Source organism: Montipora foliosa, chromosome 2, assembly GCF_036669935.1.
Source record: "Montipora foliosa isolate CH-2021 chromosome 2, ASM3666993v2, whole genome shotgun sequence".
Classification (NCBI taxonomy): Eukaryota; Metazoa; Cnidaria; class Anthozoa; order Scleractinia; family Acroporidae; genus Montipora; species Montipora foliosa.
Window position 1 is genome coordinate 58,200,861 of NC_090870.1, and position 20,933 is coordinate 58,221,793.

General features: G+C 40.5%; 1 protein-coding gene across 2 annotated transcripts in view; it reads left to right on the plus strand.

The window, feature by feature from the left end:
• The window catches only part of LOC137993675 (ATP-dependent DNA helicase Q5-like), a 34,749-nt gene extending 25,230 nt beyond the window's left edge, over positions 1 to 9,519 (plus strand). For both annotated transcript variants that reach the window (XM_068839643.1, XM_068839644.1), the window contains exons 21-25: positions 1,070 to 1,219; positions 4,604 to 4,717; positions 6,230 to 6,676; positions 7,604 to 7,679; positions 9,010 to 9,519. In XM_068839643.1, the coding sequence (XP_068695744.1) occupies positions 1,070 to 1,219; positions 4,604 to 4,717; positions 6,230 to 6,676; positions 7,604 to 7,679; positions 9,010 to 9,125 (903 nt within the window). In that variant the 3' untranslated portion in view covers positions 9,126 to 9,519. The remainder of the gene's footprint in view (positions 1 to 1,069; positions 1,220 to 4,603; positions 4,718 to 6,229; positions 6,677 to 7,603; positions 7,680 to 9,009) is intronic.
• Positions 9,520 to 20,933: the final 11,414 nt, after the last annotated feature.

The following is a 20,933-nucleotide window of genomic DNA, read 5'->3' on the forward strand; positions in this document are numbered from 1 at the left end:
AAAGATTCAAGTACAAATAGCGCGCGCTTGATGACGCGTACGACTGTCCAATATTACAAGTTGTCCAATTACAAACTGTCCTGGCTGGACTTAAATGAATGTATATTTGAAGTACGGGTTAGAGACGAACGAATGGAAGTGATCCTTGCTCTTTGCAGGTGTCAGGTGTCTACTGAGTGACAATGTCCTAAATTGCCCAGCAAAGTGCGAGGATTACTTCTACTCATTCGTGTATAATCCACACTTCAAATGTACATTCATTTCATTTCATTCATCGAGTCCTTCAATTGAACAAAAGAGCCCAACAAATTGACCTGCTCCCAACTGAGTGGCTTCATAACTCAGTTGGTAGAACATTGCACCGGCATCGCAGAGGTGGTGGGTTCGAATCCCGTTGGTGCCACCTGAATTTGTCAGCTGTCTATAAAGTGACAATTGTCTAGCAATGTGCGAGGATCACTTCTACTCATTTGTTTAGAAATCAGGGCTGTTGATAACCAATCAGATTCGAGAATTTTGTAATAGGTTTACGATTAATACCGAAATTATCATGACCTCATATTGCCAAATCGTAATAGGCATGAATCGCTGTTTCAGGCGCAGGGAAGTAAAGATGGGAGCTCGTGAAACGACGGGGGTTGCTGCAAGAACATCATTTGAAAATGTAAATTTGCCTCATTGTGGGAAGGAACTTGTACTGATTGTCCAAGAACTAAATTGGTACGAAAGTCGTCGAAATTTACAGCCAAAAATGCCATACAAGATCTTATTTTGTGGCACTTTCGGTCTCCTCGCTCTTGCTTAACCAAGGGAGAGTTGGTGTCCCTGTTTTACAGAGTACCGCAAAAATATGTGCTAAAATGGCTGCCGCACGTTCAGCACGTGCAGCATTTTTCCTCTTTTAACCAATGAAATTATTGTTTTGTGGCGTTTTCGTTTCCGTAGCGGTCGTCGTTTCTCAAACTCCCTCTTTTTTGGAACTGATACTGTTGAATCCTAAGGCTTTACAATGTTGGGAGGTGACTGTTCTTGAGACTTTAAGTCTTCATTTGCCTCTTCTTTTTGGTAGGATTATGCGTGGCTGGAAGACGAACCTCCGTCGAACAAGAAGAAGAAATTGGTGACCGATCGACAATCATCTTCTGGCTCCTTTATACTGGCAAATTATGACGAGAAAACGAGCAAATTCGGCAAGAAAAATGAAATTGCTGCTAAAAGGGTACGGGTCACAGTAAATAGTATTGCTAAGTAATGCTGGCTTGATGATATTTTAGCTTATTTCCGTTGACACGTGAAGTCATTGGAGGGTGTGCAGGGATGGCGTAGTGATAAGAGCACTCGCCTCCCATCAGTGTGGCCCGGGTTCGATTCCCAGTTTCGGCGTCATATGTGGGTTGAGTTTGTTGGTTCTCTACTCTGCACCGATATGTTTTTCTCCGGGTACTCCGGTTTTCCCCTCGCCTCAAAAACCAACATTTGACTTGATTTGCGTTAATTGTTGATTTCAGTTTACAGAGTCCCCAATTAGTGCTCCTGCGCTTGAAAGACTAGACACTTAAAGAAAGTTCCTTTCCTTTCCTTTCAATATTTAACAATTATTTACCGAAGTGGAGGTGGCTACGCGGCGAGGTAAATATCCACCACTAGCCACCGACACTGAGGTGAATAGTTGTTTAGGATAATATTATATTAAAACAGTGAGAAAACATGGCACAAAAAGATGATTTTAACTCATTTATCTCCGCAACAATTAAAATAATTTTAGGCGCAAATTCCTCGCGAGTTGCTCGGAGTTAACAATTATTCCATGAGCGCGCGTTGAATATGAGATGGTAAATAACCAGCAAGGCGCGTAGCACCGAGTTTGCTGTAACCAGTCTCATATCCAACGAGCGCGAATGAAATAATTGTTTTATTAAACTCCAAAAGCTTGGAAGTACGAAATACGAGCGAAAAAAGCGAGAAAATCCGAGCGAAATCAAAGACATTTGATCAAGATGCGATGTTGTGTAATACCTTGTGGTCAGACAGAGGCAGGCTCATCACAAGAAACATTTCTTGCCTTTTCGCGTACTTCTAAACGTCGGAATTAATTCAAACTTCCCACAAAAACGTTTTTTTTTTTGCCTTTATTCGGAGAAATATTTCGCTTTCCGGCGAAAAAAACGTTTGGCTTAGCAACGCTTAGCCTAATGGAGGCTTTTACTTCGTGTAGAAGACACACATGACGTAAAACAATAGAACAAAAATCGTGAAACAATACCTAATCAGAATTCTAAATACCTAAAGACCCCTAAAGCTTTTGTTACGTCATGTGCGTCTTCTACACGAAGTAAAAGCCCTAATGGATTGCCATATAAGGTCAAGTTAAGGTATGTGAGCTGATAACCGAGATTGAGTGAACTAATCAGAGCACGAGACATGCATTAACCGAGGTTTAGAATTTAATAACAAAGATTATTCGGAGTTTGAGTAGCCAATAGGGAGCTTAAGCACGCGCGTTTTTGAGACGCGGACGGCAACCGGAAGAGAACATTTCTCGTGCCAGGGCAGTGGTGTCTCCTAGATTTTTACACTAATCATCTCTAATGGCGAAAAGATACTTAGGACTGTAAATGTAGTAGTGTCAAGACAAGATAAAATGGAAAGCAACTCACTTCCGGTTGCCGTCCGCGTCTCAAAAACGCGCGTGCTTAAGCTCCCTAATAATGGAGACCTCGCATGAATTTACAGACCGAATTGGACTCCAATCAGTCCTCTTACCAATTAATCATGAAAACTACAATTTCCGCGAAAAAGAAGAAGAGCCAAGTTATGAAAGAAAGGAAAAATTTGCATTAAGGACGGTGCCTACTATTGTTATCGCGCACACGCTCCGCGCATCTCGAGATACTCGAGTTTCCTATCGGTGATGCTCACTAAGACAGGGATATTTTTGCGCGGTTTTAAAGTATCCGGATAAAGTAGATCTTTAGTAAGTAATCTTGGTATCCAAAAAGAAAATTGGGGGTAACCATGCATTTTTGAGAGGTAATTCAGCGTCAATTTGAGAAAGAACGCCATACACTGCTTCGTATTTTAAAGCTTTTTACAAATGTTATTCATGAATTATCTTGGAAAAATGCGTGGTTACCCCCAATTTTCTTTTTGGATTTCAATGACACTTAGCAAGATCTGCATAATCATAAACCGGGGCAAAAATACCTTTGAATTTGTAGGCACCGTCCTTAAAAGATTGAGAAAGGCGGCGTAAATTGTTCAATGTGGCTCTGAAAGAACGAAAGAAAAAAAGCCCCAATTTAGGAGTCTGTACACTGTTTCTATGGTAATTGAAACCAAGGTTGTGATTGGTTGGTTGATTTAAACTACAACTTTGAATGTGATGGGCTTATTGAACTGTCAAATAACAATTTGGAAAGTGAATAAGTGGAAAATGGGTGTTTTTTAAACCAATCATAATCGAGGAAAATGTAATTATTATGATTAACAGTTTTATTTATACGAGCGACTTAATGACGTTATGGCTCTGTTGTTCTTTTGGCTTAAGCAGGCCAATTTTAATTTCGTGAAAAAGGAGCTATCCATCTGTGATTACTTGGCTCAGAACAAGATTTTCTTTCTGGATTCTTAGTTCTGTGCGTTAAAGTTCTGGGGTATGTTTTAATGCGCGATGAAGTTTTGGAAGACTTTAAACTAAATGTGAACGCTCCAGGCCCCAGTTGTTCAAAAGGTGGATAAAACGGTATCCACCGGATAAATCACTATCCATTGGTTACTGAGCGCAATTGGTTTTGCTATGACTTATCCACTGGATAGTGAACTCTGCTTGTTTTTTATTTATTTCTTCATTTATTTATTGAAATACTTTAAATTTGAATTGTCATCGTTTTCATCAGCTGTTTCTAAATTATTTTTTTGTTTGTAACATTAGTAACTGGACATAGTCTGATGCTACTCTGGTTCGAAGAAATTTGAATGTAGCTTAGAAAATTTAAATTCAAAGTCCAAACGTTTCGACAGGACGACCTTTTAAATGCACACCAATTTGCTAAAAAAGGGAAGGACTCGCATATTACTGAACCGTTTCATTACCAAGACCGAAACGTTATCCTCCTAACTCGTACCGTATCAGGATCACTTCTCATGCTGGTAATCTTCATTGTCAATACCTGTCTGACTGATATTTCATTGAACTTGTGAGGAGAATTTGCATACTGATCAATCCTGGAAGTCAATGGGCCAATTTTTAAATATAAAATATTCAGCTTGATATTGAGGCAGTAAGGACAACTACAATAAAAACACGTTGGAATGAATGTGAAAAATATTTACGTATCATCCACTTTCCTTTGTCTTTGTCCTCACTGCCTCACTATCACTATCACTATCACTATCACTATCACTGTCACTTTTAATATATCGAAAAAGGCCTATGGGGTAGTACTAATAAGCGTCCTTTCTTGCTTTGTCTGATTGTCAAACTGGTTACAAGGGGAACGATAACTATATTTATTAGTGACTGGAGGTTCTTGGACCTTTTTAAATTTTTCGTTGTTAGTTTTTGAGATTTGTATTAAAGTTCGTCTTCCGTCATCCATTTTAGGAAAAGAACGTGAAAGAAACGCAAGCTTCAGTGTTGAGTACACGCGAAATGGGCGAAGATGGTGGGAGAAAAAAGGAGAGCAAAAAGCAAGAAATGTTTGCCAAGACAGCGGAGGTATAACTGGAGTTTCCTTTGTGATTGGTGTTGTGCATGCTTTGTCCTTCCTTTGTAAAGGCAATAAAAATGTACAAACAAATTAATTATCGCTAGCACAACCTGACTTCACAGCCGAATATGCAAGCGTAAATGAAGCCTTTAGGTTTTTCATTGAGATGTGGACATCGTTCTCTCATGCCTGTTGAGTGTAATTGATTTGTTGTTAGAGCGGTTTTCAATTGAGTGTCGAAAGTATTTAGATAATTACTTTGGTTTATGATTACTCCACTCATTGATTGGTTCAAAGTTCTCGCGCCATTTTTTCAACCAATCAGAAGTGAAACCAAAACCAATCGTGGCTCACGCGTGCACATTTTCCCGCGCTTTGTGTCGGCTACGTGTAATTACTTCGAGTTTTGATTGGTTTGCCGGATTGTCTCAGTCCTTTTTGATTCGCCAAAGTAATTACTTTGGTTTTGGTTTTACAACACTCCATTGAAACTCGCTCTTAAGTGCCCCTGTGGTTAATAATGGTAATTGAACTGAGTTGAGTGCAATTTGGTCTGAAATCATACGTGTGATTTCAAAATAGAACGAGCGCGTAGCGCGAGTTCGATTTGAAATCACAACTATGATTTCAGACCAAAATTGCACGACACGAAGTTCAATTACCACTTTATTACATTCATTTAGAAATCACACAATAATTACTCCATCGCTAAAATACATGATTTTAGTTGGTACCAATATTTTATTGATCCAGTTTGGAACTAAAGTTGGAAAATTCGCCACACAATGGTTTTCTTTGTCTTTCATTTTCCTGCAATTTGATTGGTTGCCTTAAATAAGCCTTGAAATCTGATTGGTTGTTTTGTTTTAGTGTTCCTTTGTCATTGATTTAGAGGAAAACATAGTGTGATTTGGGAATAAATCGCACTGCTGAGAGCCAATCAGATCGCAAGGATCGCCAGTGATTTCTAAATGGATGTAATAAAAAAAAAATAACTTCCTTTTTCTCTTCATGTTTTGAAAGTGTGATTACTTAACACCTTACGGCAAAATTTTGAGCTTTGATTTGTATCGAAAGGCTATTTACTTTGAGTGTAAATGTAGGTCTTGGTACACGGTCCGGCATTACTAACGTTATAAACTGACCGATTGGACCTCGGAGGGTTATTTGTGAGCTCGAAAAATTGGGGGTAACCACGCATTATTCAAAGATAATTAATCAACACTATTTTTTAAAAGCTTTTAACTACAAGGCTATGTATGGCGTTCTTTTCCAAATTGAAGCCTACTGATCTCCGTAAAATGCATGGTTACCCCCAATTTTATTTTTGGATTCCAAGAGCGCTTGCTAAGTTTTGCTTTCTCCGCATAGTTTTAAAGGCGCAATATCCCGTTCAAGTCTGTATCTTTTCAGGCTTGCTTCCAACTGCTTAAGTTGCCCATCGCAATGCGTGCGATGATCTTTCTAACTTTTATTTTTTGTCTGTTTTGGTAACGTTTAGAATTTGTTTACATCCCCAGGGGTTTTGGTGGCTAGAGGACGAACTTTGTTCCGGGAAGAAGAGCAAAATGAAAGACGATCTAGAAAGTGGAAATGCTCAAGCAAACGCAAGGACAACGAGTGATATTACCTCAAGGAAACCATGGGAATTAAAACCATTGAAGCATGTGAACAAAACGCGAATAACGAGTTCCCCGTTCGAGCTCACAAACAGCCCGGCGGCAGCGAAGAAGCGGGGAAGTCATTCTCTCAAACAAATTGACAAAGGAAGTGAAAGTTTACTGTCAAATGTGAGGGCGCATTTCGCTCGTGAAGGAACGAATGAAAGAAAGGGGCCTGCTGAAGGGTCATCGCATGCTCACCAAGGAAACATGTCCCCAGGGGACCCTGTTGGTGTTAAGGACGTTGCTAATGTTGTAGTCAAGTATTTGTCTCCTCATCTCAAGAAGGGCTTGATCGTGTCCAAGGTAATCAATCCTTCAGTAATCTATGGCTCGACCAAAAAACTGGTAACAGACAACGAAATGGATGAAAAGTTTCCGGTCGACTCTTGCGAAAATGAAGAAGACAATAGTTGTGGTTACACGATCCCTTTTACCCTTCGGTAAATAGCGTTTGCCCTCGGGCGAGGACTCTTTGTGTGTTACCGCTTTCCCTAGACCGTAACTTCCTTAGGGTTATTTCGATGGATACATCAAAAAGAACAAAAGAACTTCCCATGAAAGTTCCTGAACTGAAAAGTACGGTTTGTCTGCTCCCTGAGGTGCCTTGGCCAATCGTAAAGCAGAACGTAGCTAATACACGAAGATCTCTCTAATTATATTAATTGTACCCTATTATTTTACCCTGAGGGGAGTCATTTACCGTGTAACCGCATCCCCAAGGGTAACATGAAACCTGAGCTGAACCAAACCCAATCCATTTACCCTCCGGAAGGCCCCACACACAAGGTGCGTTTAACCACAACTTTTGCTAACTTGGGGCATAGTTTATAAATGATGGAGATGATTATGAAACTCGTCAAGTTTCTTTGTTTTATGTTTTTGTTTGCTGTTTGGCCCTGACCATGCTTTTTCTTAAAGACAGCCGATCAAAAATTCGATTAATTTATGGAAAACTGAGTTGTAAGCTGAGGACAAAAAATTGTGCCCGTGGTCACTGTCAAGTTAACATGAAATGCGTTGTCACTGTTCTCGCTTTTGAAAATTCCACAATTTCATAACCAGTTCATCTATGATATGGACCAAGCCTTTTTTTAAGTTATTGTATGCTAGCATTTCTTGTACGTTAAAAGGAATCAGGAACTTCAGTTTCATTAAAAGGTCCTTATTTTAACAAGGGTAACACGTGACTAGAGTTACTGAGGTGTTTTCTCTCTTTGTTTCTTGTAACAGGCTTTGTTCAAGTTCTTAGCTCGCTGCATAACTCACAGAATTGTCGACTCGGACCACTTTTCGTCGCCCTCGTCAAGTGAGTTCTCATTCTCCACCTGTTTTTGTTCGAGTTTTTTCAAGCACAACAGATATTCCTGGCGCGTAGTCGTAGAAAAACTGAGAAGAAACTCGTACTAAATATTTTTCCATGGCGGTAAAAGTGACTCAAAACCTAAAAAAACGTGAAAAAAAAAAACGTGCAACAAACAATGTCTTGTAAAATATCACAGACAGGTTGCCCTCGGGAGCCTTTTTCTTCCTTTTTCTTCTACTGCGCGATCTATAGCGTGTTTGTTGTTGGGCAATATGTTGAAGACAAGATGTTAGGTAAATGCATTTATTATATAGATATTGATGAAATACCTGGATTTTTCCTTTTACTAAAAAATCAGATCACCACCGTGCGCAGTGAACATATTATTTTTATCTTTCACATGTGAGAATATAGGTGTCGTCACTGTAAGATACTTTTGTACTTTAATATAATTCTTCTCCCGGCATCGCTTCAGTGTGGGACTGAAGGGTTGGCGCCGTCAAGACTTATCCCCAAACCAGTTTAATAAAAATGACGGGGGGGGGGGGGGAATATATATATAGTAATACGAGGGCATAACCCTACTAGATCATATGGGAGGGTGGGGGGGGGGGGAACTCACTTCACGGTAGAAAAGACTGAGGATTTCGTGGCTGCACGTGTCGCCATAAATCTGATTGGTTCCTGTAAAAGGAGGCGGGAAAACACAATAGTTGACGCAATCGGTAAGGTACAGAGGTCAATTGAGTTACACATTAACTACAGTTTATGCTAGAGCAGAAACAGCCATTAAACTATGTTGCGACAGTGAGCCATTTTGAATTTCTATAAAATATGAATATGCCATTTTGTTTAAAAAAAAATTAGACGGTAACCAAACTTATCCAAATTTTAAGCCCTTCTTCATCACGTTGCCATATTCTTTTGTAACAATTCAAATGAGTTTTTCAATGCAATTTTGTGTCAGTTGTCAGCTTGTTAATTTTTTAATTCTATGGTCAACAGGATAGGAAAGGAATAACGAACTTTGATAAGTTTCTAGTCTTCTAGCTCAAAGGCAGTAACTGGGGACACTATAAACTGAAATCAACAAATAAAATCAATGTTGGTTTTTGAGGAGAGGAAAAAACTGGAGTACCCGGGAAAAAAACCTCTCGGTGCAGAGTTGAGAACCAACAAACTCAACCCACATATGACGTGGAGTCTGGGAACCGAACCCAGGCCACTGGTGGGAGGCGAGTGCTCTCACCACTTCGCCCCTAAAGCGATATCCAACGCGGCTTCCTTTTTCTTTCATTCTAGCCTACTGACCCTTTCTTTTTTCTTGTAACAGGAAAAATGGAGATAAAGGCGACTGTTAAGGGTCTGTTTGACGTGTGCAAGACATTTGAGCGAGAGAGTGATTGGGATAGATATCTCCGAGTTCTTGAATCAAGCAAAGCAAAATGAAGTTAACAGTAACATTTAATATTATCGATAAAGAATCAACTTTTTGCTGTGCATTGAACAAGGCATGCAAGCTATTCATATCAGAACTTTAAGAGAATGTTTGTTGAAATTAGCTATGTAAAGATAAAAGTGTTTTTCAAATCTCCAACGAAGCGTATTATGTATTTTCCAAAGAGAATCGGATAACACTTAAATATGACGAAAATATGATATTATTTATTTCTCTCACTCGAACAACTGAAGAGTACTTGCCAAAAATGAATCGTATAAAGGCATTACTGACTTGGAGAAAATAATTTCGCGCAATTTAAAATGATAAAGTATAAGAAATTCAGAAATTATTTATTTTTCTTAATTGCAAGAACAATTAATAAAGGCCAAGTTGAGTTTGCAATGTGTCGGTCATTTCATTCGTGGGTCTGTGTGAGTGGGATCTTTAATAGATTTCCAAACTCGATGTATAGAGTGTTTTTGCGTGACGTCACGGCGGCCATATTGGCAGACATTTTGGTGTCCCCAACTAATCCTTGGGGAATTGAGCTCGTTTTCTTTTGTTTCGGTGCAGTGGAAAAACAAGTTTACTGATCACGTGAGTGAAAACACTCTAATCTGAATTGTTTTCTTATACAATACAAAACATACTAAATTGACCGCTCCCCATAGGGGCTTTTCAGGGCCAATGAAATACAATCAACGAAATGACGGAACAGAAATACAACAGCAACTGTTAAGAATCCCAACTGGCCTGAGGCAAACCAGTTGGCCATTTACAACTGCAGTTGAGAAGTGGAACCAGGGACTACCAGGATCAAATTCAACGAGTGGTCGGTCAGAACAGGTCTTGAACCCTGGATCTCCGAATCTTAAGGCCAGCGTACGCACTAGCTCCGGGTACTCACTTAACATCGATGATTATTCCATTAGTGTAAAACATTGGCGTCATTATTTTATACCATATGTTTTGCTTTCCCAGGGGTATAACGCGCACTTGCATGACAGGCTCTCAGATGGCTTATCAAGTAAAGTTAAGTCAATAGATGGTTTTCAATCACGTGATGAGACGGTCATGTTTGTGTACAAAACAATAGCAAATTATGGCTCATGTTTTGCATTATAATTGAGTCAAATTCCCAAAAGACGTTTTTTCTCTATTGTTCTGTAAAAAAAACATAGCTGCTGTGACGTCAGGTGAAAACCATCTATAGGCCATTTCCGAGTTTACGTTTTCCTCCTCCTCAAAGCGAGTCTAAGTGCAAAGTTTTTGTGATGGTAATTAGTTTACTTTACATATGAATGAAAGCTAATTTTCATAAGAAAAACTTCGCACTTAGACTCACTTTGAAGAGGAGGCGGACATGAACTCGAAATGGCCTAATCAGTTACGAAACTGGTATCAATGGAAGAAGACGGTGCGCCTTTTAGCCCCCTCCGGCCCCTCTGTGAGTGCTCCGTTTCACGGATATTTAAAGCTGTAGCTACACGGATCAGAGGAAAGTCGAAACAGACGTTGAAGTCACCGAGGATCAAACTGGGGACCCCTTGCTCCGAAAGCCGCGCGCTAGCCTGTAAATGTTGGTTTATGAGGAGAGGGGAAAACCGGAGTACCCGCGGAAAAACGTCTCGGAGCAGAGTAGAGAACCAACAAACTCACGCCACATATGGCGTAGAATCCGGGAATCGATCCCGGGCCACATTGGTGGAAGGCGAGTGCTTTCACCATTGCGCCACCCCTGCTCTCCAACTCAATTGGTAAAGCATTGATGGCGCAATCACACTGTCATGTGTTCGAGTGCTTCCAGAGTTTTAATTGGTTTAGCTGGTAAACATTCAACAAATATTCACCAAAGTGGAGGTGGCTAGTGGTGAATATATATCCCCTGAGTATCCACCGCTAGGGATGGCGGGATGGCGCAGTGGTGAGAGCGGTGTTGCCCTGGTTCGATTCCCAGGCTCCATATGTGGGTTGAGTTTGTTGTTTCTCTAATCTACACCGATATGTTTTTCTCTGGGTACTCCGGTTTTCCCCTCTCCTCAAAAACTAACATTTGACTTGATTTCCTTTAATTGTTGAGTTCAGTTTACAATGTCCCCAATTAGTGTTCCAGCGCTGGAACGACTAGATACTTCAGTAAAGTTTCCTTTTCGCACCCACGGTCGTTTCGTACCCACCCAAATTTAGACCATTCGTACCCATTCGGGTAATTCGTACCCAACCTAGGGTCCATGCTTAGTAGTCTATTCAACTTTGCGTCGGTTCATTTGCACCCGATCTTTATTCCATTCTTGTCATATTTAAAGCTATTGTAGCTATAACTGTTCACCAATGCATAGTGCGCTGGCAACGCTACTAATTTCGCTCTTGTCAGCCGCGGCTTAGAGTTGATTGGTGCGTTTCCGTTCGATCCGTGCCTTGTTAGGTATTGACAAGTTGCGAGTTTTTGGTGCGCGTGCTAGGATCTTTTTAGCTATTGGATTGCCACTCAATATATTATCAACCGACACTTCATAAAATCAGATGACTAGGGCGAGGTTAGGCTGAGACGCAGGTTTAGTTGGACCCCCATTACAGTTTATTTAACTGAGAGTATGACTTTGGATTGGGGAAACTGACCGATCCATAAAGCATAAATCTTTTAGAAAAAGACTTAGATCAGTTAAAAGCTTGTTAAAATCATTCGCGGCAGCATTTCTTAAGTAGATGGGAATTTGAACTCCTTTCTGGCAAAAGCTTTTAAGCGTGATTTAAAAATCATGCACTAGGAACTCGTTGAATTGTCGTGTTAATTTTCTAATAAGGAGAAAAAGCAAAGTCCGACTTAAGCGTCAGTTAAAGTTGTTGAAAGCATGGGCTGTGGCCATTTCTTTTAATGATTTTTTTCTTCCATTTGATAGTTTCAATAGGACGCTTTTACAAAGGAGGTTCCACCCCCGGTTCAGATCCGCAAGCGGATATGAACCCCCTTTCGCGGATTTGGACCCCCCCCCCCCCCAAAAAAAAAAATAATAAAAATAAAATAATAATAATAATAATAATAAGCGTTCTTTTGATTAATAGAATTCCTTTGTAATTGTTTTTAGTTGTAAAAACTTTTACTGAAACTCAAGTCTAACTTTTTCTTTCGGCCTTATTAATGGGGGGTGGGGGGATCCAAATCCGCTGTGACACCGGGCCCGGAGGCAAAGATCTCATGTATATACCCGCCACGAGTCCCCAACTACTTAAAACACGCTAATTATTTAATTTCCTAATATTCAGTCATTACGCTCGTTTACCGTCATTTACCTTCAATCACGTTGACTTCATTTACTCATGTATATACCCGCCACGAGTCCCCAACTACGTAAAACACGCTAATTATTTAATTTCCTAATATTCAGTCATTACGCTCGTTTACCGTCATTTACCTTCAATCACGTTGACTTCATTTACCGTCATTTACCGTCAGCTACATTCATTTACTTTCGTCTACCTTTAATCATGTTCATTTACCTTAATATACCTTCATTCACTTCCAACTACCTTCATTCACGTTCAGTTACCTTCATCTAGGCACCGCTCCACAACAGCAGTGCCCCCGCCAGCGAACATGTCCCCCGGCTCACCGCTGCTCGCCCCCACAGCCCGCCGGCTGTACCGCCCCTGAGGCGGGGCACTTCGGGCTTACAGCCACATAACACTTTCGTGAAGTGCCCGGCAAAGGCTGCAGTTGTTACACAGCTAACCGGGGGGAGCTTACCGACGGGGGGTTGTGGAGATTTTGCCCTGTAGGCCAGGGCTCCACCATTCCGGCCCGCAGCCTGCTCCCGGTAGGCTCGTCACAGACCATATGCGGGCCGGTTGCCGCGGGAAGCTCGTCCCCGCGGCGAGGTAACCTATGAATGACGTCATACTCCTCGCTTAGCACGCCCAGGGTGGGCAGTGTTCCACGAAGGCCCTATGGTCACACGGACATGGTACCTTAAGATACCTTCATCTACATTCATTCACGTTCGTTTACATTCATTTACCTTCATTCACATTCATCATTTTACCTTAATATACCTTCATTGATGTTCATTTACCTTCATTTTCCTTCATTCGCCTTCGTTTACCTTCATCTACCTTCATTCACCTTCATTCACCTCCATCTACCTTCATTCACGTTTATCTACCTTCCTCTACCTTCATTTACCTTCATCGATCTACCTTCATCTTCCTTCATTTACATTCATCTACTTTCATCTACCTTCATTCATGGTCATCAACCGGCATTCACATTCATCTGCCTTCATCTACCCTCATCTATCTTCATTCGCATTCATTTGCCTTAATATAACGTCATTCACGTTCATCTAACTTCATTCACGTTTATTTACTTTCATCTACCTCCATCTACCTTCAATCACGTTCATATACCTTCATTCACGATCATTTACCTTCATCAACTTACATTTATCTTCGTTCACGTTCATCTACCACCATCTACCTAAAGCTGCCCTCATTCACCTTGACTTACCTTCATCTACCGTCATTCACGTTCATCTACCTTCAGTCTACCTTCCGCATTCGCCTTCATCTTCCTTCATTAACATTCATCTACCTTCATTTACCTTTATTTTATAAATCTATTTCTGGTTTCGCAAAGCTATTTTAAGTTCTCGTTCCCAACGCCACGCACAATTAAAATTTCATTACGTCATTACAACTGGTCAATCAATAGCTGCGTAAGTAAGATTAGATTTTAAAAAACTATCATTGGTCCGTGTATGGGGGATCCGTTCTCTCACCTCATCCGCTCTTGCCCCCAGTTGGAGGTCTTGACAAAAATGTAAGTCGCATTCTGATGACCAATGACTTATTCTTTTCAATGTGTACGAACACCCTACTAACTAACACAGAGAATCCCAAAAAGCAAAAAAAGACTTTCATTTTCAACGAGGTAAGTTTCTTTACTTTTCATGTAAGTTAACCGTGACGGGAAAAAAATAACCATTAGCCTTGAAAAGCCAAATTTTCTAACCTTAGTCGTGAAAGCTATCCTCCCATTGGTAAGTGAAGTTAGATGAAGGTAGATGAATGTGAATCATAAAAGGTAAATGAACGTAAATGAACGTGGATGAAGGTAAATCAAGGTAGATGGAGGTAAACGAACGTGAATAAAGGTAAATGGCGATAAATGAACGCGGATGAAAAGAGATGTGGGTAGCATAAGGTAAATGAACGTGAATGAAGGTAATTGTAAGTTAATGAAGGCATAAGAACGTAATTAAAGGTACAGGCCGGGAGGTAGATGAAGGTAAATAAACGTGAATGAAGTTAGATAAACGTGAATTACGGTATGTTAAGGCAAATGAATGCTAACCAAGGTAGATGAGGGTAGATGAAGGTAGATGAATGTGAATGCCGACTAATGACTATGAATGAAAGTAGATGAATGTGTCGGAAGGATGATGAAGGTAAATGAAGGTAAATCAAGGCAGAGGAAGGTAAATGAGGGCAAATGAATGAAAATGAATGTAGCTGAAGGTAAATGAGCGTAAAAAAGGGATATTAAGGTAAATGAATGTGAATGAAGGTAAATGAATGCAAATGAACGTGAATGAATGTAAATGAAGGTATATTAAGGTAAATGAACGTGAATGAAGGAAACTGACGGTAAATGAACGTGATTGAAGGTAGATGAAGGTAATTGAACGTGAAAGAAGGTAGATTGAAGCGAATGAAGGTATATTAAGGTAAATGAACATGATTGAAGGTACATGTAAGTAAATGAATGTAGGAAAAGTCCGCTACGAGCCTTATCTCCGGTTTCTGTAGCATGAAGCGACTAGGAGTATTTCTACTCCCCACTGGATGGGATGCTAGTCCATCGCAGGGTTACCCCCAGCGTTATTTACCGGTACCCATTTATACACCTGGGTGGAGAGAGGCACTGTGAGAGTAAAGTGTCTTGCCCAAGAACACAACAACAATGTCCCAGCCAGGACCCGAACCCGGACCACTCGACCGGAGTCAAGCACGCTGACTATGAGGCCACCGCGCCTCCCAAATGTAAGTAAATGTAAGTAAATGAATGTAGCTGAAGGTAAATGAATGTAAATACAGGTTGATAAAGGTTTATTAACTAAAGGTAAATGAACATGAATAAATATAAATGACGGTAAATGAACGTGATTGAAGGTAGATGAAAATATATCAGCGTTAATCAATATGATTAAAGGTAAATGATGGTAAATGACAAGAAGTAATTGTATATCAAAACGATTTTTTTTCCTAAAAACCAGACTTTTATAAAATGTTATGAGGAAATTTTGAATACGCTTATTCCAAAGAGATGTAAAGTTTGACTTTAGTAATAAGAGGACAAGCAATTTCATTATTCTCTTATTTACATTACACCGTTTCTTTGACACGAGGATTACAGCAAAATGAAACCACAACTTTCTCACGAATAAAAACTTCTTCAGAAAACCAAAATCTACGTTAACAGAGCACACCAGGCCTATTCCTGAGTATCTGGCTAGAAATTTTTTCCTTAGGACGCGCTTCAGCCATTTGATGGGGGCCAGTCTCGTGCTTCTCAAGTTGCCTCCTTCATGCCCGAAAAGAATTCTGGGTAATTCTGCCATTCCATGACAAGGAAACACTCCCGATTCTCATTTTACATATTTCTTTTTTCCATAAGTGTCGGGCCACCCAGTCCTACCAGCAAAATACCGCATCGACTGAAGTTTTTAGCTTTCAAAACTTGCCCAAATTGTATCGGTTGGTCCTGGAATTCGTCCACAGAAAGAACAGAGAGACAACTTCACTCGTGAACCACCATGTTTACAACAGAGCATTTTAGGCGTCCCAGTCTGCATGAAACCATCTCTCACCTCTGTCTCGAGAAGACCAGACACGCCCGCTTCTTACCTTACGAGTTTATGCCTGTAGATTCTGTTCAACTGAAATGTCAATTCCTTGTAAAAACCAGCATCTTAATGTTTTTTTGGTAGGCTACGTATCGGAGAGCCAGAACATTTACGCATGCGCGGACGGAATGTTTGAACAAGAGAAAAAAAACGCAGTACCTCCAGACCCCGCGCTGGAGCGTCGTACCAAACGAGTCATCCCGGGATTTCGGCCCGTGCGATCGCTTTTGGACGCAGTTGGCCCTTCGCTGCTTTCTGCTACCGACCTCGCCTCCCGGTACGGCATTGAGGGAGAGATATGTCGGCCCCTAAACCATATGTGACAAATCCCACGCCTACTCACAGCTCCAAACCGCCCTTGTCAGTTTAAGGTAAGAATTTGATGGCTTATATATTGAAGAAAAAAGTCATTTTCTCTTTCATATGGTAAGCACTGAAGTCGCAGATTACAAAGTGTGCGCATGCGCCCTGCTAAAGGTAACATAGATAGATGCATGATTGCGTAAACTTTTTTCATCTCGAATTTCAGAATAACTACAAGAGCTAATATCTTCCAGACATTACATTTACAGCTATAATATACATAGCATATACAGGTACATAACTAAATACACAATATTCAAAGATATATTAATTAACAAGAAAAGTCGCTGTACAAAATGCGACCCTCGATTCTCTTTTAAAACCAGTAAACTCAGCGGTACGGATAAAATCAAGTAGCGCATTTCGCAACTTAGCTGATACGTTAGAAAAAGAACTAAGACCATAACTGGTTCTTTTAGGTTTATTTAAGGACAGAAGGTAATTTCCGCGAAGATCATGCATAAGAGGATTTTAAATGCGCTTACTGCATGGAGACGTAGAGTTTGACTTAAGTGGTAAGAGGACAGGTAATTTGCAAATATAAATTTTCGGTATTATCTCATTTACATTATACCCTTTGATTGACAAGAAATTACGAAAGGCCAGCTTTTTGCTACGAGGATGACAGCGCAAAAAAGCACTACTTTGTTGCGAATTTTTGTAGAGTAAGAACTTGTTCAGAAATCAAACGTCTACGTTAACAGCACACACCAGGTTTACTCCTTAGTATCTGGCTAGAGATCGTCTTCTCTCTACTTTTTCCTCCGGCCGCGCTTTAGCCATTTGATGAGGGCCAGTTTCGTGCTTCTCAAGTTGCTTCCTTCATGCCCGAAAAGAATTCTGGGTAATTCTGCCATTCCATGACAAGGGAACACTCCCGATTCTCATTTTACATATTTTTTCCATAAGTGTCGGGCCACCCAGTCCTACCAGCAAAATACCGCATCGACTGAAGTTTTTAGCTTTCAAAACTTGCCCAAATTGTATCGGTAGGTCCTGAAATTTGTCCACAGAAAGACCAGAGAGACAACTTCACTCGTGAACCACCATGTTCACAACAGAGCATTTTAGGCGTCCCAGTCTGCATGAAACCATCTCTCACCTCTGTTTTCTTTCAAAGGGTTGCCTTTGCCCACATTCCGGCTTAAGGATGCCAGCCCTTAGGCTTCTGTGGTCGAAGATGGCCCAAAAAACCACGTATAAAATAATAAACCTACCAGATTAACTCTTTTTCTACACAGGAATGTCCAGGAATTTCCAGGCAAAGTCAGCCATCACAAAAAAATGTTTTTTTTCTCAAAAAGTATTTTCAGTTAGGAGGAAAAAAATACATCATTTTAAAGCTATGAAAATAAGCTTTCCAAAAACATATAATTTATATACATAGAACAACAATATTTTATAAAAACGAAAGTTGAAGAAAAAAAATTTAACAAAAATAACATAAAAATGGTCTAAAATTAGTTGTCAACACAAATTTGGGCATTTTAAGGTCAATTACGAATTTTTTAATGACCGACAGAAATGTTCTTCATTTTATCAGCTTTCTTGGACATAAATTTGACCGAAAACTGATGAGGCACGAATATTTTTCGATTTTTTTGAGATAATCGGATTAGCGATCAATGCGTAATGTGATAAGGTGATGACAAGTCAAATTTTGCGACCCGTTGCTAACGGCAACGGAAGCGATCGCATTACGAATAATGAACATCTGTTTGCAAAAAACCACCCAAATAACCGATTTTTCGACGGAAAATTCATCCCAGAGGATAAAACTATTCACTGGACATGTAATAAAGGTAAATATGTGCGAGCGAAAGCGAAAACAAGCGAATATTTTGAGGAAAAACACAATTCTGTGAGATCAAAGGACATGTGCTCACAAACACGCAATTGTTTCGCTAAATAATTAATCTTACCTTTTCAGCGATTTTAACGCTTGAAATCCCATCCAATGAACCACAAATCCTTTTCTTTATCTATTCCGAAGCCTGTAGTGTAATTTTTTGGCTGAAAAACTTTAGAAAAACCGCTTCGCGAGAGCTCGGCGATCGATTGAAAATTTGGTCATCGCATCGGCTCAAATTGCCTAAATTAGAATGGACGTCATGTAGGCGTAATGAAAGGTAGAAAGCCGAGATTTTCAGGGAAGCTGGGGCTATATCTCCCCAGTAAACACGCCAAATTTCAGCGCGATCGATGAAAAGGGCGCTGCGCTACGAATCTTACAAGTTCCGATACGCCAGCGTATCGGATTGAGGCCCCCCTGTAGGAAAAGAGAACTGACTGCGAACTGACCAACCTCGTTCCCAGGGTCTCTCATCTTAACGCCTGGGTCGCCCCAGGCGTTAAGATGAGAGACCCTGGGAACGAGGTTGCGAACTGACTCGCTCTGCTAAAACGATCTGGACATTTGTCACGTGATGTTCATACCTGAGCCCACATTGACCCAAAACAGCAGATGTTTCAATGGGTACTTCTTTCACGGACCCTTACACTGAGGAGCCGAGTTCTACAGACCGTTTATCGCGGGAAAAAAAAAAGGGAGCGCTTAGCACTTAAAAGGTTAACAAATAAGTGATACAAAGACTGGGGAGTAATAATCATGACCGTCTCTGTGATCGTCCGCAACATCGCATCGTTATGAAAAGTTCCTGTAACATTCATGACAAATTATGGAACATCATCTTTATGTCTATCACACGAATGAAAAAAGCCAAAAACTTGGAATTTTGTAGGAGACAAATTTAGAAATCTCCTCTCTAATTCTCAGGTCTGTGCGGTGCATCGTTTCTGATTTATTTGTCGAATCATTGCAGAGTTTTGTATGGAACCGCCATGTTGGTGCAACCTCCGTTGTGCACCAAGTTTTACTTGGTAACAAGTTTTAACACTTGTTTCTATGAAGTATGCATGCCATCTTTTCTGTTCAGGGCTCAAAGTTAATTTTTGGCTTTGGAAGCACTTGTGCTACCAAGTGTATATTTCTAGGCGCACTGCCAAAATTGTAGGCGGACAGCAGAAAATGTTAGGAGCACAGTTTAAGGACGTTCGCGCTAATTGTTTGTGCGCAACGTTACTGCGCAGGTAACGCGACCGTAATATGTCCCGCATTACTTCGAGCATTAGTTAAGTTGAGGTTTTAAAACCTTTGCAAAAACCGTGGACGATAAGTCTTGCACAGCGTTGGATCAGAGAAGATCGTGATCAGTCAAAATTGATTTAAAATATTTATGAAAGTCAAGTAGACTACTGCACGACTGATATTCGCGAGGTTTTATCAGTCGTGCACTAGTCTACTTTACTTTCATACACATTTTTCAAGCATCAGTTAAAATAACATGGCGACAAAAACGCCGTGGAAAAAATTCTAGGCCGGCAAAAGAATGGCACATTTATTTCCGAATCATCATGAAACTTCAAAGAGAAGTGAGCGGGAGGATGGAAAAGTTCTGGAAAAGGTAGCTGATCGAGTAGACCAGTGGCTGAAAGTTTCGGGAAAACTCGAGGACGAACCGTTGCGTAAATATAATGGGGCTATTTTTTTAAATGTTTTTATTACCCTACGAACTTAAGTTCAAAGTGAATGCATGTTTTTAAAGTTCTTTCCCTTTACTTTCGTGAAAATTGAGGAGTATTTTCGTCCTCGTCCGCTTGAATAGTGCGGACCTGCGTGGACACCAGCAGCCATTGAATTTCACAAAAAAACACACTCCAGAGGATGAGCATGACGGGAATGGAGAGATATTATACAAAACACCAACCAAATGAAGATGACCCCTGCTTAAAACTTCTTTGCTATGCTCGAGAAGGTTTTTTTTTCGGTAAAAACCTTTCATCTCTTCAACGATCGATCCTCTCTTGGGTTCCAGTCCTTGCCCGACAGGTCACGCAAAAGCGTGACAAACGAACTTTCCATGAGCTTTGCAAAATCACGTCGATTTTACTCGTTCAGATCATCGGTGACCCCTATTTTTTTAATCATGAATCACTTACTTTACTTACTATCTACAAAATATGATAAAATGAAAAAATTCTCACCGTAAGAAGTTATCTTTTTTTATTATTTTCTTTCCTCGTGCCATCGAATTCCGGTAGTGGTTGCAACGGATAGAGCTTACGAAAACGCTCGTCGAGGATGAACTCTACTGTTTACCTAACCCTAGCGGCATACAATTATCTAAAATCTCACTCCTAAAAACCTATGCACGGAAACTTTCACTCCAACAGTTTATTTTTATGATTTTCGATGGATGAGCAGAGGAGCCTACATCTCGCTATTATGACCGATTTCTCGAAATTAAGGCATTTTTCCACTGCCATTTTCTCCGAAACAAAGTCGTTCCGCCATCCTTGGACGCGGGAACTCCACCCTTGACTCATTCCCAGGTTCTCTCAACTATTCAAGATGGCGGTCGAGTCAAACCTCCCACCCTCGGGACCGTCGTGGATGTAAAAATCCCCATCCCCGTGCGTTTTACCCCACCCTCCCCATCCTGGGGCAAACCATTGGTATCACCCTTAACGTGGTAGTACGTCATATAAGAC